Raw genomic sequence first — 25,486 nt, forward strand, 5'->3', positions numbered from 1 at the left:
TATAAAGGATGTCCATTTTGCCCCAACACTACGTGTTTAGAGTCCGATTTGCGCGAGGTGTAGAAAGTGGGGTCGTACTAAACCAAATAAGGTAAAGCCGACGACCGAAGGACCCGTAACAATAAAACATTCCTGTACTTGTTTAGGGGTTCATTTCAGGGAATATTTGCCAAGAGTATCGTTTTGTTTCCAATACTTGTTAAGGGTAGGGTTTCACGCGCCAATACTTGTTAAGGGGTGCATTTTCAGAATATGGAAATTACGTGTTTAGGGTGCTTTTCGAGACCCCATGGTCGCGCATGGTATCCACTCGTGAATGGAAGTGGCCCCCCCGGGATTTGTACCTCACTTAACCTTCCCCATTCTCTACTGTTTTTCATGCAAAATCATCTTATCGTTGTCCCTTAATATGTTGGTGATTTTCGCAAATAATGTGATTGGATTTTATAGCAACTTTGACAAGTAATACAAGATGCTTCATTAAATGTTCCCCTAGGCCCTGTATAACAAAGAATTGAGATTGATCCAATTCACCACAACCATGGAAAGCTAGCAACCCCAACATCTAAAATGCATATTGTCCATTTAAAAATGTATTCTAAACATGATGTATATTCATGCGTGCACCACCGTCTTGACAATCCAGTATGCCTCTCTTTGTTTCCTGTTTGAAATATTATGACATTTCCATTGGTGAGGTTGATCTGGGGCCAGTTTCATAAAGGACTTGCAACCATGGTAACAGGGCTCAGCAGCCAATCAGAATCAAGGTTTCCATGATGGTAGTTGCCACAATGTCCTTTATGAAATGAGCCCCATATCAATCAACGTTCCACACTAAAACCAAATTCCAAAGAATCCAAACTAAAATCTGAAGTAAAACATAAAAGGTAGAATTTATTGTCAATAAATGTCACAGATTTTGAAATAAAGAAAAGATTGAAATGCACACATATACAAACATTAACTGAACAACATAATGTGTATGGGCAGCAGTGAGGACTCTTGGTTGATTACTAAGGAGTCATGTCCTCTAATATAGCTTGCACAGGTACAAATAAAATGTTCTGAATTCTGGTTGAAATCACTGGTTATTTAATGGTGATCATCAAAATATTCAATTACTATAAGAAAATCTTTAATTCAGTCCCTTTTTATTAGTGCACCAACAAAATCAGATATATCATCTAGATTTAATCCAATACAAGTGAAACTTTTAATCAGAATACTGACCAGTGAACTTGCCAAATCCACCATTTTGTGTAGTATTTATGCCATACACATAAGCACCAGAACACAAATGTTTGCTACTACAGCATTGGAATGTCCAAGATATCGAGCTTACAGAATACATGAAAGAATATATCAAAAAAAGGTAGCTCAGACCCAAATGAGAAAAGTGTACATGTGATACTTGCATATATGCTGTATGCAAAAAAAAAAAAAATGCTGATGAAGGTTAAAACATGACAAAAATAATAAAACATAACTTGCATTGGGTACTCATTTTTCTTTGGAACTTCAAAAAAAAAGGGAAGTACAGAAGTATGCAATATAGATCAATATATTCTAGCACAAATCATTAATTTTGCATAAGACGATAAGCCAAACCTTTGTCATAGTCAAAGAGTTTTACAAAAACTGCCGGGCAAATCCCAAAATCTGATCAACTTTTTTGTACAGCCGATCCCAAGGTAAGAGCATTACATAAAAGATTGGATGTACCAATGGACTTGACTGGGGCAGAATGACTCATCTCTACCTAGCCCTGTACAATACATCAACTAAGGAGGAAACCAACCTTATATGTGAAATAAAAAAACCAAAACTTTTTCAAAGTAAATAAAGAGTAAAGAAACAAAGTTATGAATCCATTTACAATACATAACTTGTTACTGTTAGTCCTATATTGAATTTTCTTTCAAATAACTTCCTTTCAGTTGGATTCCCCTATAAATCAACATCAGAAAACTCAATGCCTCTTTTACACAAAACAAATATATTGAAAGCCTTCATTACTTGTCAAATATATTGCAACATTAATTTTTGGTGGTAAATATTAACATTATGGTCCTAAAATCCCCGGTATTTGAGATGAAATTCTCTCTACCCAAATGAGAACAGGGACAAAATAAAGGACCAGATCTAGAATCAGTAGGAGATTCCCTAAAAAGGCTCAAATCACCTTCAAAAGCTCCACTAAACTGAACAAATTTTCAAAAAAGTTTTCTGAATCACTAGTATTACTGGATATCACAGTACAACCTCAAATCATATAGATATCTCAAAATGACAAATATATAAATAGACTAAAATGCTCTATTAATATCAGTCCCTTTTAGGAATAAATTTTGAAATTATTAAATGTAACAAGAGAGGAATAAGAAGAAGCTGAACTAAATCTTTGAAGAGAATAAAGTCTGAAGCATTAGATAAATGAATATTTCAAACCACATCAGGCTAAAATAAAGATCCTGATTTCCCTAATATTGTTAGCATAATGAAAACGGTTAAAAGACAAAAACATACAAAAAGAAAAAAACACTTTTAAAGACAAGTCAAATAATTTTTTTAACAACTCTAGTCTTTATAAATCTTGAGTTTCAATATCAGTGAGAAAGAACTGAAAATGAGTGACAATACAAATAATATTGGTAATAACTTATCAACAATAATATGCATACAAACAGCAGTTACAACATTAACATACACCATAAACAATGATTGTGATACTCATAACCAATATCCTATAAGTGTTACCTAACTGATACAGCCAATAGAAAGTCAGAAATCATTTTTTTTTTCTTAATGAAATATGGGGAATATCTGCATTTGAGTTGCTCCAAATATTTGCACTGGAAGTCATGCAAATGAGATGTACAATCAATTCATTTTACAAATAAGGCTATATTGATAGCTTACTATTGTAATCCCTTCATGAAGACATTAATTGATTTTATAATTTTCTATTTACTATCTTTTTTTTAAGGAGGACATTACAAGCACCAATTTTATAATACCTTTGATCTTGTGTTTTGAATTTTCAATTCAAATTTAACAAATCTTTATTTTGGAAGAAACAAACGTCTTGTAATTCAAAATACATGTATATACTGTACAAGTGACCGAATAACTTCCTATGAATTTTGTTGCCTGACCATATTGTGTGAAGATATCGTATTTCATGTTTTGTGTCCCATTTGGTCAGAACTCCTGAGAAATCTTATAACAAATGTTGAAGTGATATCAAGGTATAACCATGCATACCTGTATTCTTCCAATAGATCAATCTTCCATGATTTTGTCAATGACATTTTTATATGTAATAATGGTCGAGGGCTAGTTTCAAATTCAAGGACTTCTCTTACAACTAACTTATATTGACTCACTATATATAATTATTTTCTCTCATCATTGAACAACCACATACAAACTTGCAAAGTAAAAACCTGGGCCCCTTTTTCACATGCTTTAAAAAAGATGCTTTTAACTAGCTATTAGCACACTGTGAGGTCCATGGAATTCAAGTTTGTGAAAAGGGGCCCAGATGCAAGCCTATTATAACACTATCATCTATTGTTTTAATGATGGAAGGTACAGGTTTGAAATTCATCTTTCAATTCTGAAAACATTAAGAAAGAGCAGTAGAACTTGTCATCTGGGGCCCATTTCATAAATGACTTGCAACTACCATGGTAACGGGGCTCAGCAGCCAATTACGATCAAGGTTTCCATGGTAGTTGCAATAATTGCCAAGTTACAAAATGTGTAACTTTTTATGAAACGGGCCCCTGACCTATTATATCTTGGTCTACTGTATTCCAACAAATATATCAAACTCTTATGTGGTAGTTTAAAATCCTCTAGCTGTATATGGAGTGAGAGTGAGGCTCTGATACTTCAGAGTAAAATTAAAGGTGAAGGAAAGTTTAAAGAAATTATCAAAGGCGCAGAGATATCATCCTTGATAATTTCCTTGAGGCAAGAATTTGAATACTGACCAGTAACAGAACTCACTCTTTGTTCCATTTTGCAAATAAACATAATGTCCATAAAGCAACATTGAAGAAACACAAAGTAATAAAACCAATATTCTGATAAAAATTAGTTTCCCATTAATAATAATGTATTCTCTGTTTGAAGTCATCCCTGTTTTAATAAAATTTCTTTGCTGCTGCTTCTTGTTTACTCCTGTATAAAAAACAAAAAAACAATGATAGAATTTAAAATTATCATTGATATTGGAAAAACATTTGAATGTAACAGGGTGAAACATTAAATAATTCAAATGTTAGAAACAAATAAAACTAACACTTCTAATAAAAGTATGGTAGGGGCCCTAAAGCTACGAGGGTCCTACAGCTACGCACCACTCATCGCGCATGCAGTTTTTAATGGCAAATGTGCACTCTGTGTGTGGAACTGTGACTGCAGAGTGACAAACGATTCCTATTCAATTATTCTATAGAGGCTGCAGTAAATCTCTAAATGCAGAGAAAACCCTTAACTGTTCAGAATTTTGGAGTTATATTCGTTTTAATTTCATATTATCCTATAATAATATGAACATATTTTAGAAATTGAGGCACAGAAAATACTTATTTTTTGCATGATAAATCGAGTGCGTAGCTTTAGGACCCCTTCTACATCGGGCGGCGAAATCAAGTGGTTTCGGAAAACACGGCAGGATTTTTGTATAAGTGAGTTTTGTGATATTTTCTTCTTGGTTAAGGATCTTTAGAATGTTTGCCACAAATTAGTGAAAGATAATTTGTTCAAAAATTAAATTGGCATAGTTTTCATCGTTTGTAAACAAAGTGCATAGCTCTTGGTCCCCCTATCATACAAATGGATGAAGGCTTCTCTTGATCTTTCCATTGAAGAGATTTGTTAAATTTTCAAAAATAGAAATTACATGAAAATTTATATTGTATATTATTTTCTTTGATACAGGCCCATTTTGATCTTAACACAGGAATTTGTATTCCAAGATTGTATCCTGTTTGCGATTCTTATGAAGTGACTTTTCTATCCAATAGAAGAAAAAATCTTGTTATTGGGTTTCAATAATTTTAGTTATGAAATTATATTGTAAGAGTTACATTAAACCATAGATATCATCTTTCACACATTTTTTATAAGACATGCATTTTTTAAGGGAAAATTAGTATTATTTTCTAATACCCATGTAAAATAATAGGTTTTACAGCATTTCCCCATATTTCAACATCACTTCAAATCATTATGCTGTAGTATACATATTTACTCACCTATATACTGTGTAGAGAAAAATCACAAAAAATTGAATAAGTACAAAAACAAAGAATAATGTTGGTGTGAGGCATGAAGGCATATCTGGTATTGGTGGACATATTGCTTGCTGTGTCTGTGAAGTAAAACAAAAATTAAATAATTGAATTAACAAGGTGTTCAGCTTGGATGGAAATTCACAGTATAAAATGTAGAAATATCAACAAATCACAATTTCTTAACCCTATCTAGGCTGGGGGGGGGGGGCCCTCAATGATTTGCGCAATATTTTTGCTGTGCAAAATTTTTTACCACGCTGCTCACAGATATCTTACTTTCAAGTCTTGCGCATCTTTTGAGACCAAATTTGCGACACCCGGGTACGCGGTTCCCAAATTATGCAATATTTTGTAAATGCATGTCAGACCAAACATTGCTTAAAACATGATTTTGTAAACAAAGTCAAGGCAAATTGTGTTTTCAACCAAAATCATAAATGTATGATTATTTTTAGTTTTGCTGATCTAAATGGATCTATTTTATGCTGTCCCCGACAAAGATCATTGAAAAAACAATAAATATAAATACATAAGAAATTGCAAAAAATAATATAATACAGAAGACATTGCAAAAAACAATAAAATGCATAAGAAATTGACCTGATATTAAAATATTTTCATGTACATTTGCTAAAACCACCACAAATGTCTACACCAAAAATTAGAACATTTGGAGCTTTATTTAGGGAGTTGGAGGAAGAAGTACGATATTTGCATACTAATTACGCATAAATTAGCATAATCAATCAACAGCAATTTAATCAAGTAATTACTATACAAATTTGTAAATTATGTCCCAGACACCTGCGCGCCAATTTTCAGCGCAATCTCCCCAAATACCCCGGCATAGACAGGGAACAATACCAACATGTATATCATATATTTTGAATCGTTGGTGAGTAGGTGCTTGCTGTCCAGCAGTTGAAATCGGATAGTGGCCAGATTACGCACTCTGTCAAGTAATTTTGGCTATCACTATAGAGTAGTCCAATGCTGTCAAGGGTATTGAAATTTGAATCCATTTACGTGTTCAAATCATATCATACAATTGTATAGAAACATATTTTAAATGTTATAATTTTAAATATGAAAATGGACAGAGTGGTCAGTCAAGTTGGTATAACTATAAATCAGTGAAAATAGCATAGAAATCAACAAAGTAATAACTAAAACATATTTCTAAATGCAAGATCAGTGCAAATCAAGGAAAATAGCATAGAAATCAACAAAGTAGTGAATAAAACATGTTTTATTTCTAAATGCAAGAGAGCATGATCTTAAGTGGCTAGATTGATTATAACATTTGGCAGTCTTTGATTAACCAGATGTTGAATATATAATCCTACCATCTCTAATGTGTTCACTTAATTGTAACATTGTAAAATAGGGGATACACTGAGGTATGCAGTGCTATGTTACTTACCTCAGGCCTTCGTGTTAGCTTGAGTACACTGTCTTGTATAGAGTTGATTTTATCTAGCATCTCGTGATTTGCAAGGGGATTCCCCTGATTCATCTGTGCTCCCTGATTGGTTGGCTGACGATTATATATCAGACCTGCTTTATTCTGAACATCACCTACTACATTTCTAGTAAGAAATCACAAGGAAATATGACTCTGTATTAGGACTGAATAGAACATGTTTCATCTTATCCTTTAGCCATAATATAAAGTGCTCCTTACCTAAGAAGAAATATTAATACAACCATGAGCAGTATTTACAGTAAGGTTTCAATTAAAATACCTGTGCGATCACATCTATACTTTAATAGTATAGTAATAATACTTTGACAAAATAAAATCTGCTCTCCTTTAAAAAACAAATTCAATTTTTTTTTATATACTCATCTATTCGCTTCTGCTATGAAGGCGACACAAAAATACTAAATTCAGAGAGAATTGGCACCTTATTTTTAGTTAAGAAAAAAATATCAAATTATCTGTAGCTTCTGGAGTTTTCATTGTTTAACAATTATATTTCAATAATCAATTCTGTAAGGTAAAAACAATTGTAAATAATAGAAGACACACAGGTTGAAATTGAAAAGAAATAAAAAGCGTGACTTATTTTTGTGCTAAAAAAAGATATGGTTTTATTTTGTAAAGGACTCTTACCTTATATCTCTAACTGATTGGTGTAATTCTCTTTGAGTGTTTAGAAGTGAATCTATTTCATGTCTCTGTATTACAGACCCTGCCCCACCGGTGTGTTGTATAGGAGGTGCCCCGCCCCCTCCTCCTGAAGAAGCTTGAACTGCAGACACCAAGGAGAGTGTCCTCTCTTGACGACCGACTATCTCATCTAATTTATTTCCCAGATGTCTGGAGGAAACATCGGAAAGAAAACAACACGTATTGTAATTCAATTATACATTATCAATGAACTTTTACATAAATTGCCTACAATATTTATAAACAATGACTTTTCCTTCTTTAAAGGACAAGTCCACCCCAACACAAAGTTGATTTGAATAAAAAGAGAAAAATCCATCAAGCATAACACTGAAAATTTCATCAAAATCGGATGTAAAATAAGAAAATTATGACATTTTAAAGTTTTGCTTAATTTCACAAAACAGTTATATGCACATCCTGGCTGGTATGCAAATGAGGAGACTATGACATCATCCACTCACTATTTCTTTTGTATTTTATTATATGAAATATTCTAATTTTCTCCTCATTGTCAAGTGATACGATTAATTCCTCCCTGAACATGTGGAATTAGCATTGTTTAATAATATATGGTTCAGTCAAGTTGGTCATTATTGTCAAATCTATAAAAAATGAAATATTGTATAATTCAAATAATAAAAAACAAAAGAAATAGTGAGTGATGGACATCATCGACTGACTCACCTAGTTGTGCATATCACTGTTTTGTGAAAAATAAGCGAAACTTTAAAATGTCATAACTTTCTTATTTTACATCCGATTTTGATGAAATTTTCAGCACTATGCTAATTTGATTTTTCTCTATTTATTCAAGTCAGCATTTTCCTGGGGTGGACTTGACCTTTAATAGTACTTGTCGTTATAGCCAGGTGGGTGTTTGATTAAGCTGTTTTTTAAGTTCCGTAGGCCTTCATTAGTCTGCTATGCAGACTCTGAATGGCTCGTGAGGTGGGATCTCAGCGCACGAAGTGAGCCATTTCATCTGCAGCCACAGTAGACCTAGTCTGCTATGCAGACTCCTTGAATCAGCTGTGGTACACACACTGCAGATGTGGGTCTACATTTGTAGACTAGGCCTACATTACACATAACTGAAATATGTTCTTAGGTGCTAAGTCAGCTATATAGGGATTTTAGCACAAGAAAGGGTCATCAGTCGTGCATAAAGTCATTTGTAACATCCTCACTCATAATGGATAAACCTTTCATGGTTACATCATTTCCTCTACCAAAATGCAATCTACATACATGTAAATGTAAATTCAGCTTTATGAAATGCCAATAAGGTGTGTTGACTTTTGTTATGAAAGGAAATGTGAGTTTTGTCACCTCCATCCTTATAATAGATGAACCTTTTATGGCTTCATCATTTGCTCTGGCAAAATGCCATCTACACATATGTAAGTTCAGCCTTGTATAATACATACAGTACATGTATAAAAGCTCCTACAAAGGGAATTGACAATAGGGAGAACCGGAGGAAGAACAGTTACTTTATTACTTTACTTTGAGAAATGGTCCAGGTTTAATTCAGACATGCCAATTTTCATTCAAACAATATAAGTTCTTATAATGTCCATTTTACAGTGTACCAGTGTCAGCTGTATATACTTTCCTGCCACTACTAATAAAAAAGGTAAAAATAACTCTAAAATGTTTTTTTAAATATGATGAAAAAGACAAGAAAATATATTTCAGCAATTTACTCACTTTATTTGTTGCATAACAGCATTCTGTGTGGACAAAATGAGCTTCAATTCTCTGGTAAAATCATCTTCAAACTGAAAAAGAAAGAAAACATTCAGATAAAAAAAGTATCATGAATGAAAGTCTCAAAATTATTTTTGTCCTTATACCAAAGAAGAATTGAAGAGATTATTCATTACAATTCAGTGTAATATATCTTGAGATGTGTCTTGGACAATTGATAAAAATAGAAGTTGTACCTGACCTTGTCAGATATAGCAACAAGCAATAAAGCTAATCTGGACCCAATCTGAAAGAAAACTTTAGAAATGGCATAAATTCAATATCTTGTTGCTATCAAATGCCATAGAGAGGAATTTCTACAAACTGACCATTTCAATAAATATTACTATAGATACTCCAACTGGATATCTTCATTCATAACTGTAGCTTTGATGTAAAAATATTATATAAATTATGTGGAATCTTATAAAAAATTGTTCTTTTCATGATAATACATTGTACATGTACTCGATCAGTCTACATTCAATAATTATACTTACAAATGAATCGCTATCATCATAATCATCTTTGATCTTATCCGGGTGTTGCTGACGAAAGCTAAGATGGAATAGGAAAATCATACAAAAACAATAAATGATAAGACTTTCATTTGGTGGTGATGTTCATATGAGAGCAACAAATGGAGGATTATTTCTTTTATTAACAAAGTGCATTTAATGACAGCTCAGAGTAGACAATAACAACATTTCACAAGTAAAATAGATTACAAAAAATACATTTTTTTCAAAAAAAAAACTACATCTTTATAGGTCAGTTTCAGCAAGAACAGGTTTTTGCTCCATCTTAAATGCTCACATACACTATTAAAAATTTCAGATAGATTTTCTTCTTATTCTATTTTTGGCAAGGCTGATTCCTTCAGTCCCTTTATTAACTGTAAAGCACTGATGGTAGAGAGGATTCCAAGTACTTACTCTTCTTTCTGTTGCTGTAATTTCCCTTGGAATTCATCAAATTCATCTTTAAACTTTTTAGCCTCTTCATCTGTAATGAAGCCATCTTTATCAATCTGAAAATGGAGATGAAGTTTCAAATGATTAATATTAAGAATGTTACTCATATTCATCTTTCAACAAAAAGCCCCTTTATTGTGACAATGAATAGTCACAGCAAATGCAATGATTTTTCAGCAACAACCAAGCAATGTCACATAAATATACTTTTAATTTTCTTTTCTTCAAACTTAGCTAACATAATAAACGAATATATTACAATTTTGTTTTGCTTTGAAATTTGGCAAATGGCAAAACACAGGGGAAAATGGTACTTGTTTAACTTTCAAATTTGTCCAAATAGGCAAGAAAATATATGCCTTTACAGTAACTTCTAGGGAGTGTTTCATGAAGTGATCTGCCAGTGATTTGAAATTATTGCATCTGATTGGCTAAGTTTATGTAATGCTCCCCTAGTGTTAATTTTCACTACTTACTTTAGATTCTGGTGTAGCAAGGCTGTGAGTTAAAAACTTCATTACATCATGATCATCTAGAAGAAAAATGATTAAGTAATTACGTGATTAAAATAAAGTCTGAATTACGCATGTGTTTTGTTTTTTAAAAATCAATTCACTTAAATTAGATGTCATCATTCGTGCAATTTTGGATCCATAAGATTTTGTCTATTGCGTGCTTGCCGAAACCATTGGCACGACACGTTAAAACACCTTTGTTTGCAGGGTGTGTATAACTGTCAAATGTGACAATTCAATGTTTGCTCGACTGCATGCACTTGTGCATCCAAATTCATAAATGCTAAATGAAAAGGATATATTTTAATGCATCATATAAAACAAATATTAAAAGTTTTTATTTTTAATTTGTGCAATGGACAGAATGCTTCATTCGGTGAAAGATGAAATGATCTACTAAAGTCGGCTACGCATTGTTGAATGGATCGATCATTTCATCTTTCACCTCATTAAGTATCTGTACATTGCACTCATAGACATAATTTATTATTTGTATAATATTCATCGAAAGGTGTATAATGTATGTACCATGGTGCTCATCATCATCACATAATAATTTTCAGTCTCAATCAATTCACATCATACTTGAGCTTGTAATTACCTGCTAAACCACCCGTTGCTGCCGACACACCAAAGTACCCCCTCTGAGGAAGATGTATATTCTCCGCCCTCAGACAAAGCTCGTAGTCGTGGTCATTAGAACTTAACCCTTGGTGGAAATATACCTGATTTAAAAGTAAATACCAGAAATCACTCAGGTAAAACACTCTCAATCCAAATTAATTATACAAGAAAATATTTTTTTAGATTTAACAAAAGCATACTTATCAACAAAATATTAAACAAAAATATTAAGAACATTATTTCTGCCATAAGATTGGAATGATAATGTATTATATAAAAAAAAACAGTGCTATACAAAAGAAAAAAAAGGAAAATTAAATCCTATCCTAATACAGAAAATTCACTAAATTGTTAAAAATTCCAGGTGGATAGTTTGCAGTTCAAATGAACTCTGAGAAATGACTGATTTAGCTTTGGTATTGCTAATCTTGTGTGGAAGAGCCGTGGTGTAGTGGTTCTGACTCTCGCCTTGTAAACAGAGGGTCGTGTGTTCGAATCCCACCGCGGTCTAGCGTCCTTTGGCAAGGCGTTAATCCACACTTTGCCACTCTCGACCCAGGTGCTAAATGGGTACCCGGTAGGATGCGAAAGATATTGTATGTTTGATTTTGCCAGCGCCATAATGAGGCTGCGATGAATGCAAGGAATGCTCCCCAGGGAGTGGAAATTGTGCACTTTTCGTGCGGGATTGAAATGAATCCAATGACCGGGGTAATAATATGCTGTAACGCGCTTTGAGCCATTCTGGGAAAAGCGCTCTATAAAAATTGGCTATTATTATTATTATTATTAATCTTTCATAGATTATTTGACTAACATCATCAAAAGGGATTTACATAATAATTGAAGCACAAATGTCGACTTAAAAATAAAAAAAATAACTACTCACTGTCAAAACATTCTTATAGTATTCTACTTTGGCTCTGACTGGGAATGGTTTATTCCTGAAGTCTCTCATGCATCCTCCAATCTGCTGCAGCAATCCATCGTTGTGATGATCATACATCTTGGTGCCATCATTGGTCACGACTAGAATGTAAGGATTGTTTCTCTGATTATCATTGTCAAAGGAATCAAAGAAGAGTCCCATTCCATTCCATTTGTCGGAGCTTCCATACACGCCTCCTTCGTCTCCTCTGTTTTGGGTGTACCAGATACCCTGTACAAAACGAGCACAGAAAAGTTAACTTATTCTGTCTTTGCCTGCGGGTGTAAATGGCTGCTAGTAAACTTTTCATTCTCTGTTTGTTCATTTGAACGTCTTTCCTGCCAGAAAGGTCTATGCTATCACTAAAGGCATCAGAGAGACTTTTTTATTTTTTACTACAACAACCGTACACACTCGAAGCAAAGACATGTACAAACAAAACTGACAAATTGAAAGCAATATTTTCTTTGAACCTTACATATAGTACATTCAATAAGATTAGTCTCTTAAGGTATTACATTTGTGATAGGTATAGCACCAGGTGCTGATATAACAATGACAAGCGACAACTGACTATTTAGTTTTATGAATGATTTGGGAGAGAATATCGAGAGGAATGGAGGGAGATATGAGAGGGGGTTTATGCAGCACTAGCACTATAATTTGATATTATAGTCACAAAGCAACATTGAAAATCATCAAAAATATCAATCAAGTGACAAAGTTACTGCAATTAATGGACCTAATTAGAATGGATTGACTCACCAGTCCATCAGCTCCTACTCGACCACGTCCTGTGACCTTGAAGATGACCTCTATCTCCCACCAATCAAAATCAGTTTCCATCTTAGACCAGATGTAACCTTTAGACAAAATGATGAGCAAAATATGTCTCGCATGACAATAAAATTGCTTACTTTGTAACCTGGCTGAAATATGAAGTCCATGGAATATACCTAATCGCACTTTACGAGATGATTTTTTCCCCAAAGAGAAACATGGGAGAAACCACTAAACTTATTTAAAACTACTATTTTCTTTTTCTTTTTTTATCCCTTTTTTCTATTTATTTTCCTCATGTGTTGCATGGTCATCTAGTGTTGTGCCACACCTGAATCTAAATACATTTCAACTGTAAAATCTACTCATCTTTAGGTTCCATCTTTTATTTATGTCCTATTGCAAATTAATAATTATCTTTTTTTTTTAAATCTAACAATTAAGTATTCACTAAGCACTCAATCTTAAAGATGAAGAATAAATATTATGTAGAAACATGTCAACATTAAACTACAGGTTTTAAAAGATTTGAAATAATTGTTCACATGATCAGAATACAACACTTGGATAGAAAGATAAATTGCTAAGCCCAAGGCCTTATGAGTAACATATAAGAAATCACAATTGCAGAACAATGACAAAATTAATATTCATACTGTCAGCTATGGTACACATGCAGCAGGGAAATGTTGCTAACACTTCCATGAATGATATATGATTTACACAGACTGTTGAAAAATTGAGATTGCTTCTGAATTATTGAAGGTTACTTGTGGGCGTTATATAGATCAATATTTTAACCTCGTCCTAGCAGACCAAAATGCTCTCTGATATTCACCCTCTAATCAACATATCTCCTATTCCTTTGTCTCAACAGTATTGACCTTCAACCGTTAAAGAGAGGACTAAAGGGTATAAAAGAGGATTATGGGGATTTTAAAGGTCTATTTATGAAGTCTTCTGTACTCAATTTCATTCTGTTCAAAGCAGTTCAACTTAAAATTAGCAACACCATACATATCATAAAGGTTTTATGAAATATTCACTTTATTTCATTTGAAAGTGGTTAACTCATTTTAGATAAATCAATAATTTACAATTAAAAAATCATTTTCAAATCAAGTTTCTGCATTTTTAAAAATAAATTATCATTCAATCCTTTTTATTGTGTGTACATGTGTGTGTGTGTGGGGGGAGAGGTGCTTGACAGTTCAGCATCCATCAATTATTAAAACATTCCCACTTGATATTCACACAGAACAAAAGAAAGGAAACGTTACATCAAACAAGTCTCTCAGCTTCCTAGCATATCAATTAAAGGTATCAGCGAAAAAAATGTAGAAAGGTTTGATCTGTCTTAATCTTTAGGCAGCCCTCATTCACAGGTATGGTTGGGAACACAACATATGGATCAAATAATGATATCTAATTACAATACTAAATCCTGAAACAAACATAATAGTTACTTGATAGTATGCTATTTCTTCCAAGTCAAACATAGGTTGGGACAGGACTTGAACATTGTAATAGAGAATACTGTATGAACATCCAGCCCCCTTTAAGAGCAATTAAAGAAAATAATATCACCCCCCCCCCAAAAAAAAAAAAAAAAAAAAAAAAAAATCATATAATCACTATCATATAAAAATCACAATCATATTTATAGTGATGAATTAAATTTCTGTAAAATGTGGCAATATATTAAGGTAATCATCTGCAGTCATTTTCTTCAGCTGGAACTACATGTAGTTTAAAGAGTCATCTTAATACCTGATATATTCATTCACAAATGGTGTAATTTGAAATAGTTTAATAACACATCACACCTCTCTTTATTTTACTTGATTGATGTTCCTAACGACCTAACCCCCAGAATAATTGTTTTTGCTCTAGTACAAAGAAAAAATGGTTAGTGTAAATGTGGGAGGGGTTGAAATCTTATAAATTATTCTGATCAGTTTAATACAATAACTGATGCTTTATCATATCAAATATGTTGTAGTTATTTTATTTCTAATGTAAATAATATCAATCTTAAAACTTTGAATGTCAATTTCACTAAAAATCAAAGATTATATTTATATATCATTTAACACATAAATGTTGCATGAAATACGTAATCTAAAAATTTGAGGTAATATTCTTAAGTGAACCTTTTGTACCTTTAAAATGTACATGTATATATTGATCTTGATATTTACCTCTTCTGCTTCTGAGGGAAGGGGTCACCCGAACTTTGTCATCACTGGCCAAAGCACCTATTAAAAACAATGAAAACAAATGCAATTTATTTATTTGCAAAATCTACACTACATGATATGAATTAATCAAAGAATGAAAAGGCTGAAGGATTTCAAATGCATCTAGCTAAATGGTGAATAAAAATTGTGTAACATCTGTTATATGTGTTGATTGTTGTGGCTGTAGTTTTTGTAGAGATTTATTTCTTAAATCCAGTAGGGATTAAGTATAATTGAAAATCGAATACTTAACCTTGAAAAACCACAAATTATAAATTTGAGTAAAATCTCAATGATTAAGATTATACATGAAAGACATGTTGCATATTTTACTAAAACTTGAGCTACAGCCTAAAATGCAGTTTACACGATATACAGGACACAAACTTTTAGCAATTTATCAATGTAAATTTTTCCATGCATTGATAAGTTACGAATCGTAAAAAAATGGCCGATCGAGACGGGGGTAGAAGGAGAGAACTTTTCGTTTTTTTGAAGTTCCAGTCTGTGCCTCGATGTCAGGAAACTGCCACTCGTTAGACCTTCATCCATATAATCGTGGTTAGTGCATAATTTCTGTTTTCACAATTCATTTGGAGAAATATTTAGACCATAAATCACGCTAGTCCCGTGAGTATGGTCAAATACACGGTAAGCCCCTGGGCTCCGGCCCGCTGCGCAGGCCGGAGCTCCCTGGGTCTGGGTTAACTCAGAGTCCAGATCTAGTAGTAGTACTAGGTACTAGGTTTTGTTTTTTTCTAGCTAGGCCTAGGTCTATTTGTATTTGAAAAACGTCATGCATGAACACAGAATGATTATATACAAAATGACATGCCACATATACATCGGGTCATTTACTGTTTAGAGACAGACTTTATTTCCTTATAGCTAGCGGTAGCTGTAGGGTCAAAACCACTATCTCGGCGCAATTGCGTCAAATTCGTGTCCCGCATGTTATGGGTTCAATTAAAAATAAAATCGATATAGAATGGTCGAGTTAAGCTATTCTATTTATTATATGAGATCCATTCTTTAAAAAGAAAGTCATATTATTGACCTTCTTTTGGTATATAATGAGAAATGAGCAAACCCATCCGTTGTAATAGTGAAAAACAGCGTGTCGCCGGTCATATATTTTCTAAATTTCTGTATCTTGCCAAAATAAAGTAAAAAGCAACTGCCCTAAAACTAAATTAATATGCATATAAGTGATCCCTCCACAAAATACAATCAAAAGTTTTTGATAAAAATGTTTTGTTTTCACATGCGGATAAAACCAAATGTGTCGCCAAATGTAGTGAAACTTACGTTACCGTATTTTAGATCAATAATTAATTACTTTTTGTCATCGTAAATATGTTTATTTTTATTTATTTGACACCTCGGGTATATGATAAGAAATGATACTTATGTACTCCCATTCTTAAGTAAGAATAATCTTATCAAAACCAAACTAAATGCAATTTATAGAAACGTAGCGTTAAGAGATGAAACTTACGTTACCGTTGTGGTGTAATGTGTATAGACCTTAGATGCTGATATGTATATCAGCAGTTAGCATTGATAAAAGGAAAGTCAGAGGGCCAACGAAATCATACTTGCAAAGAGCAATTTTGGATCAGCAACTATTTATTTACCCCATCATGTAATTTACGTTATGAAACTTACGTTACCGTATATGCAGACCTCGGCCTTTTTGGCGTTAAAAGAATTTTTCTCGATATATAACAAAGATGAGCCATCTACGATCATTCTCAGAAAGCCTAGCAACAACTTTTTCAAGTCTATGGTGGATCTCATCCCATTTTTCTAATCCCTTGCATCAGAGGCTGACTAGTAAGTATTCAATTTCATCAAATTTTTTAAAGGTTCTACTCCCCTAAATATTTGAGTGTATTTTAGGTGCAACCATTAGTCAAGGGCTTCTTAAGAAGTGCTAGAAAATCAAACAAAAGTTTAAGAATGTGAAATTACTCTTCAATCAATTTTTTATACCTTGATAGCTAGTAATAATAATGTAACGTACGTTTCAACTCTAGTAATGTATGTTTCAAAATAGAAGTTGTCCCATACATAGATGATATAAGGGGATTTAATCTTGCTAATCGTAACTTTATGTTTATAATAAGCTAGTACTACATTCAATTTCATTACCAGTGGAATTTCGGGAACAAAAAAAAAAGAAAAAAGTACAATTACTATCACTTCAAGCATTGTTTATGTTCCGTTCAACTTTTATTTTCATGAAATATTTAAAGATAAAACTAGCCCTTTAAAAGATTCGGTATTTTGTTACACTGTCTATACCTTTCTTACATTAATACTTGCCAATATTCTTCATAAATAAGATCTCTCTCAATTGGTTGAATTAAGGTATATAACAAAGTTCATATGCTAATATTTTATCCACCTCATTATAGTAACGTAGGTTTCAAATTATAATAACGTAGGTTTCAGGATTTGGTACCGAGTTTTGAATACTAGTTAAGATTTTTCCCAAGCCCATGATCAAATTTTATTTTTCGCAATATAAAGGAGGGGCGTATATCGGTTTATCGAATGTATTATTGTTGATTTCCTTCCCTCAAATTTCTTTTATATATATCAATTTTATATAATTGCCTTCTTAAAAAAATAAATATATATACCTTAATATTTTTGTAATGAAAGAGAAAAAAACTATAAATAGCAGTATAAGGCATATTTGTGTAAAGAAGTTGTTGATATCAATTGATAAACGCGACACCTTTTAATAAGATTTGGAATATAATAATGGCATTTCCCCTGCCCAAAATGGTAACGTATGTTTCAAGATTTCATAATTGAAAACATAACATACAATATAACCTTTCTCTTTTTATTTTCCCTAAAGGAATGGCTAGGAGCAGGGCTGAAATTCAGGCTGCTTACAGGCAAAGGAAGCGGCAAAAGATGGGGGAAAATGCTTACTTACAAGCGGAGAGGCAGAGGGTGAAAAAATACTACAAACCGGTGGATACGCTCACAAAGAAGAGGGTCCAAGAGAGAAGAACGCAAGTAAATAGAAGAGTACGAAAGCATAGAGATCGAGTTCGTCGGGTAAGACAGGAAATGGAACAAAGAAGAAACATGAACATAGATGACGTCGGATACACTGCGGATGACGATTCTGCTATCTCGGACATATCCCCTGACATATCTAACCAGTTAGGCCTTACTATCAAAATGCCATTCCAAAAGCCAAGAAGAAAACGAGTGAGTAGGTGTTTGAGCAAGGCTCATAGAAACATTGAACAGCTCACACTGAAACTACAGGCGGCAAAGAAAGACAAGACAAGACTAAAGAAAAGGTGTGAGAGGCTGCAGAATAAAGTCATGACTTCAATGCCAACAAGAAAAGAAGTTAAGAATACACCGCGATCCCGTACAAACTCTCAGCTAGAAGATGAAGGAATAGATCCAAGCCGTGTTCCTTCAATCAGAAAACGATTGTTATTCTCCAATGCAATGATGGAAGAGATTCAAGGTTCTTCTAACACAAGCAGAAAGATGTCTGATCGCCGGATTCTTCACCAGCTGGTAGCTGGATCAAAGGTTCTGAAGAAATACCGCCTATTAAAGTTGCTCCGGACGGAAACTGGATTGGGGAGACGTAACCTTTCGAAGGCAAACAAACATACCAAATCAACTCAACAATCACGACCAACCTGGACTTCTCTCCATCTGGAAGTAGTAGAATTTCTGCACAGAGATGATGTATCACGTATGTGTCCGGGAAAAAAGGATTCAAGCAAGGGCAAAGACGGAACCAAGTGTCAGAAGAGGTATTTGACTGATTATCTGTCTAATCTTCATGAAAGGTATCTGGCAGAGACCGATGGGAAAAGAAAGATATCATTGTCAGCATTCAACCGCGTGCGACGAACCCTATGTCCTCACATTAAGCCTGTCCAGTTCGCCTCGAGAGATCTTTGCCTTTGTCAAAAGCATCAGAATGTTGCATTGAAGCTCAAAGCAATACAATCACTAGGGGGAACTGTAAATGACAACCCAGATGAGTTCATTAAAGAACATAATGAAGCTCAGGTAGATATTCCCCTCAACAACTTGCAGTCAGAGCAGATCCAATTTGATGAGTGGTCAAGGGTTGAGGTAGATGGGAGAAAGAAAATCAAAATCATCCGCATATCTCAAAGTAAACCTGACTTTATCAAGCGCTTTCAGAAGGAGATCCAAGAATTCAGGCAACATGTTGTCAGAATCAAAAACCAATTCAGAGCTTTGCTAGATTGCAAGAATTCTTTGAAGCCAGATGAGTGCATTATCCAGATGGATTTTGCCGAAAACTATGTCTGTGTTCCACTTGAAGAGGTCCAAAGCGCCTACTGGTGTCAGGATGGGGTGACACTTCACCCAATTGTCGTGTACTTCCGCAACGACGGGAATGAACTAGTTCATCAAAGTTTTGCAGCTGTGTCTGATGACAGAAATCACAACACTTCCACAATACTGGCAATACTCACCAAGCTCATGCCAAAGCTCAAAGAGCTGATACCCCATCTCCACAAGGTTCACTACTGGACCGACAGTCCTACATCGCAATATAGGAACAAAACAATGTTTTCGTTGGTGAGTGAGCATGCTGATATCTTCGACGGCATACATGCTCAATGGAACTATTTCGAGAGTGGCCACGGGAAGGGTCCGTGCGATGGGATCGGGGGTACCATCAAACGTCTTGCAGACACTGCAGTGAAGAGACGGGCAGCAGTTATCCAAGATGCCTACGACTTTTTCGCCTGGGCCTCACAAGAACGCCACGAATGCTCAGGTTCAAAGATCAACTTCTTCTTTGTAGCCAAGGGAGACTGTGCTGCAGGAAGTCTTCTCATTGCGGAGAGGTGGTCCAGTGTGAAAACCTTTCCTGGGACAATGCAGATGCACGCAGTGATTGGCCATGACAATGGAGTTCTTCTCAGAAAGTTGTCCTGCTACTGTCAAAGCTGCTATGGCAGTCGGGAAGAAGGCCAAGTTGAAACGATGTGCGAAGGGTGGAAACACAATCGTCTCCTTTATCGATCGACTACCATGTCAACAACAGGTGCTTCTGTTACACCACAGAGTCCAAGCAACACAAGCATGTCTGAAAATGATGAGTCCTCACCAACAACCAACGAAGCGTCCTCGGGTACATATGGTGTTGACGACTGGGTTGCTGCAGTTTATGATAAGCAGTGGTACATTGGCAAAGTCCTCAAATTTGACTCTTCTGATATTCATATTGACTTCATGGCAAAATGTTCTGGTACCCATACAGGGGGGAAATACAAATGGCCTGTAAAAAAAGATGCAATATGGGTGGCATGGGACAAAGTGTTGTGTCACATTACACCATGCTTTTGTGATACTTCTCAAAGAATTGTCACTTTATCTCCAGAGCAGAAAGCTCTGATCGAAGAAGCCTTCAAGGCCGTTGTCTGACTTCATAGATCTTTACTGGAATGATTCAAAAGGGGTTTTAATTTTTATGGGTTAATTGATTAATTGATTTTCATATAAATCATTGGCCATATGTTTATTGTAAGAGCTATAAGAAATTAATATCACACATGCAAAACTAGAGTTAGGCCTATGTGATTAAGTTGTAGGGATATCAGATTGATCTGCTTCCAGTCTTAGGGAATTAATATTCAAGCATAAATAATTGATATGTGAGTTATCTTCAACTCCCTATTATGTTCCTCATCATATCATGGGGGGTTCATTTCTTCTTGTTTTTCATCTTGTGTCTACTTACTGCAATCTCCCTTTTCCTCATTTCATCTCTCTCTTTCAACATTAGGTTTTATGGTTCATCCACAATTTCAAATCTTAAATGTTAGCTGAGTTAAAATAATTGTTTTACATTGTCAGATATTGAAGTTAAAATACGTTACTCTTTTTAAAATAATTTTATTACAAATTTTCGCTATGTAAACGTAATCAAAATTTGCTAACAGAAAATGGGGAATTGATATAAAAGTCATCGGGAAAATAAAGGTAACCACGTTTTGATGATCAATCACATTTCCATATGTTTGACGTATAGTTGATCTATAAGTGTTATAGTTTATTCACAATTTCAAATTGGTGTTATAGTTCTTTCACACTTTCAGTATTTCATACCTTGGTAAAGTTCAAAAAGACAAATTGTTAAATTTTAAAGTTGCAATTTCTTGGCACATTGGTGTTATATTTCATCCAAGCTAGCAGATTTTTAATGTTAGTTGTGGTAGGACAATTGTTTAGCATTGTCAGATATTAAAGTAACATACGTTACTATTTTCAAAGTAACTTTATTTCGGGAAATTATAAGATGGCAAATATAGCGATCTTAAACGCTTATATATAAGCGTCGAAATTTGTAGCCATCTCCTTGTATTAGTGTATATTATACGACGTGTCAAATTGTAGCGAACTAGTTCGCTATTTCCAGATCTCCTCTATATATATATACACGACGGGAAATTGTAGCGAACTAGTTCGCTATTTTCCAGATCTCCTGTATATACATACGATGGGAAATTGTAGCGAACTAGTTCGCTATTTTCCAGATCTCCTCTATATATATATACACGACGGGAAATTGTAGCGAACTAGTTCGCTATTTTCCAGATCTCCTGTATATACATACGATGGGAAATTGTAGCGAACTAGTTCGCTATTTTCCAGATCTCCTCTATATACATACGATGGGAAATTGTAGCGAACTAGTTCGCTATTTTCCAATTCTCCTCTATGTATACGATGGGAAATTGTAGCGAACTAGTTCGCTATTTTCCAGATCTCCTCTTAACGACGGGAAATTGTAGCGAACTAGTTCGCTATTTCCAAATCTGCTCTATATATATATATACGACGGGAAATTGTAGCGAACTAGTTCGCTATTTTCCAGATCTCCTGTATATACACGACGGGCGGAAATTGTAGCGAACTAGTTCGCTATTTTCCAGATCTCCTGTATATACACGACGGGCGGAAATGGTAGCGAACTAGTTCGCTATTTCCAGATCTCCTCGATATATACACCAGTGGGAATTGTAGCGAACTAGTTCGCTATTTCGGATCTCCTCGATTATAGACGAGGGGCAGGGGCGGATCCAGCTTTCGCCAATAGGGGGGGGGCCGAAAAATATTTTTATCAACGTTTTTCTCGATTGGCCGCTATAATCTGATTTTTTCGGTTTTTTAGGGGGTAGTCCTAACGAGAGACTGAAGTTTTAAGTATATGTTAATTTTATTATTATAAACAAGATAAGGTATCTCGTGTGGTCTTAATATATAATGCGAGCGCGAAGCGCGAGCTCAAATTCTTTGATATTTCATGTCCTTAGACCTGAAGATTCTGAAGATAATTATAATTATGAAAAAAGATAAGTATCCAACTAAACAACGCGAGCGCGAAGCGCGAGCCTAAATTTTATTCGCTACAATTTACCATCGTATGTATATACAGGAGATCTGGAAAATAGCGAACTAGTTCGCTACAATTTCCCGTCGTGTATATATATATAGAGGAGATCTGGAAAATAGCGAACTAGTTCGCTACAATTTCCCATCGTATACATAGAGGAGAATTGGAAAATAGCGAACTAGTTCGCTACAATTTCCCATCGTATGTATATAGAGGAGATCTGGAAAATAGCGAACTAGTTCGCTACAATTTCCCGTCGTTAAGAGGAGATCTGGAAAATAGCGAACTAGTTCGCTACAATTTCCCATCGTATGTATATATAGGAGATCTGGAAAATAGCGAACTAGTTCGCTACAATTTCCCGTCGTGTATATATATATAGAGGAGATCTGGAAAATAGCGAACTAGTTCGCTACAATTTCCCATCGTATGTATATACAGGAGATCTGGAAAATAGCGAACTAGTTCGCTACAATTTCCCGTCGTGTATATATATATAGAGGAGATCTGGAAAATAGCGAACTAGTTCGATACAATTTCCCATCGTATACATAGAGGAGATCTGGAAAATAGCGAACTAGTTCGCTACAATTTCCCGTCGTGTATATATATATAGAGGAGATCTGGAAAATAGCGAACTAGTTCGCTACAATTTCCCATCGTATGTATATACAGGAGATCTGGAAAATAGCGAACTAGTTCGCTACAATTTCCCGTCGTGTATATATATATAGAGGAGATCTGGAAAATAGCGAACTAGTTCGCTACAATTTCCCATCGTATACATAGAGGAGAATTGGAAAATAGCGAACTAGTTCGCTACAATTTCCCATCGTATGTATATAGAGGAGATCTGGAAAATAGCGAACTAGTTCGCTACAATTTCCCGTCGTTAAGAGGAGATCTGGAAAATAGCGAACTAGTTCGCTACAATTTCCCATCGTATGTATATACAGGAGATCTGGAAAATAGCGAACTAGTTCGCTACAATTTCCCGTCGTGTATATATATATAGAGGAGATCTGGAAATAGCGAACTAGTTCGCTACAATTTGACACGTCGTATAATATAGACTAATACAAGGAGATGGCTACAAATTTCGACGCTTATATATAAGCGTTGAAGATCGCTATATTTGCCATCTATAAAATACCGCTTTATTTCTACTTTTCACTCTTTTCATTTAATTAAAATTGCAAACAGAACGAGGGAGTTGATATAAATACCATTATCTGAAAACACAACTGACACCGCGTTTTGATTATCACTCACACTTCCACACGTCTGGCACTTTACATTTGAATATAAAATGCCCATATTCTGAGCACCGTGTAATCTAAATTTCCCGTGGATTAAAACCATTTTGTGATAATTAATAGTTGGGTCCATTTTGTTTCATGATATTATTTGAGAATGTAACCAATCAACTTTCAGTTATTTTCGTGCATACAATTCTAAAATCTAAACCTTCGTAGTTATTTTCAGATTTTTAGAACATGTAATTTACGTTACCTTTCATGAAACCTACGTTACCATATTTAATGAGACAATTACATATTACATGCTGCCTGCCCGTTCGTTGAATTTGATGAACATCCTGTAAACTTAATCATTACATGACTTTATAAATGTTTAAATCTTACCTTTATCTTTCAGATTTATTGTTCGAAGTAAAAAGATACGATTCGTGATTTTGACAGTCAAATTTCTTTATAGAAATTAATGTTTTCAAACTTCAATTCCCCTCGGTGGTTTTCGCAATCAAACTCAAGGGAAGTAATAGACCATTATCGTACAATTTTTGGCACCAAATTGATTATTTCAGAAGTGGCAAATTAGTTCTACTCAATAGAAATAGATTTCACCACGACTATTAAAGGTGTAATGCTCTGTAACGTAGGTTTCACACTGAATTATACATGTCATTACGAAAACGTGAAAATTTAGTCAATCAGCAAAATTCAAAAGCCAATAATCAACGGATATTAACTTGACAATACATGCATTCTTTTCATAATAAAATGATATGTGTTGAACAAAGTTTATTTTTCTGATTTGTTGAGTTTCCAATTGCGCCGAGATAGTGGTTTTGACCCTGTAGCAGTATCACAGCTGCCAATTTCCAGCTGCTGATTTCATTAACGAACGCTCATCGTCCAAGCTGCGGGAGAAACCCGGCCGGGTGACTTATCCATTCCCGCAATTCATGAAAGAAAAAGAACGAATCGAGCACAAAACGATGTCTACTTACTTCCTCCGTACTGCCAAAATGGAACCGTCTCATCCTTCTGGATTAGATGTGGACCTTTGAAACTGTATTTGTACTCAAATTTTTTGAAAGGAGGTTGTGCAGAACTGTAAAGAACTGCCAGAAAAAGCAATAACAAGGTTATAGAAATATTGGTGTACCCCGCCATATTGTACAGATACCATATGAATGAAACCATATATAAATATGGACCTCATTTGCATACATGGAAATTAAACGTAAAATTTACATTGTGTAGAGAACGACATAGAAATTCGTTTTGTCTTTTCATCAACTTTTGGCTATATTTTATTTCATTCATATCTAATACATGTGTAATACTGGAAATATTTCACAAAAGAGAGCTATATCTGAAAGCATATAATGTGCATATGACAACTTGGCTTTATTTGATTGGCTGTTCGAAGACTGTCGGAGTAAAGGTCTATGAATATTCAATTTTCAATGCTGACACGTGTATGCCCCACCCCACCCCCTTTTGTAAATTTTG

General features: G+C 34.4%; 1 protein-coding gene across 2 annotated transcripts; it reads right to left on the reverse strand.

Moving 5' to 3' along the window:
• Positions 1 to 872: 872 nt before the first annotated feature.
• LOC129257546 (protein ERGIC-53-like) lies at positions 873 to 25,377 on the reverse strand. 2 transcript variants are annotated; one of them, XR_010293003.1, is made up of 14 exons: positions 24,979 to 25,179; positions 15,257 to 15,313; positions 13,041 to 13,138; positions 12,237 to 12,506; positions 11,325 to 11,448; positions 10,685 to 10,740; positions 10,170 to 10,264; positions 9,735 to 9,792; positions 9,196 to 9,266; positions 7,426 to 7,632; positions 6,733 to 6,898; positions 5,271 to 5,386; positions 3,556 to 4,191; positions 873 to 3,457 (listed from the first exon to the last, which is right to left on the reverse strand). XR_010293003.1 is itself a non-coding variant. In XM_054895899.2 (13 exons), exons 1-13 carry the CDS (start codon positions 25,172 to 25,174, stop codon positions 4,155 to 4,157), a joined length of 1,551 nt encoding a protein of 516 aa, XP_054751874.2. In that variant the 5' UTR covers positions 25,175 to 25,377; the 3' UTR covers positions 873 to 4,154. The 2 variants fall into 2 exon arrangements, 1 of the variants encoding a protein (XP_054751874.2); XM_054895899.2 differs by having other exon boundaries at positions 873 to 4,191; positions 24,979 to 25,377.
• Between the last annotated feature and the right edge of the window lie 109 nt (positions 25,378 to 25,486).

This window comes from Lytechinus pictus, chromosome 3, assembly GCF_037042905.1.
Source record: "Lytechinus pictus isolate F3 Inbred chromosome 3, Lp3.0, whole genome shotgun sequence".
NCBI lineage: Eukaryota > Metazoa > Echinodermata > Echinoidea > Temnopleuroida > Toxopneustidae > Lytechinus > Lytechinus pictus.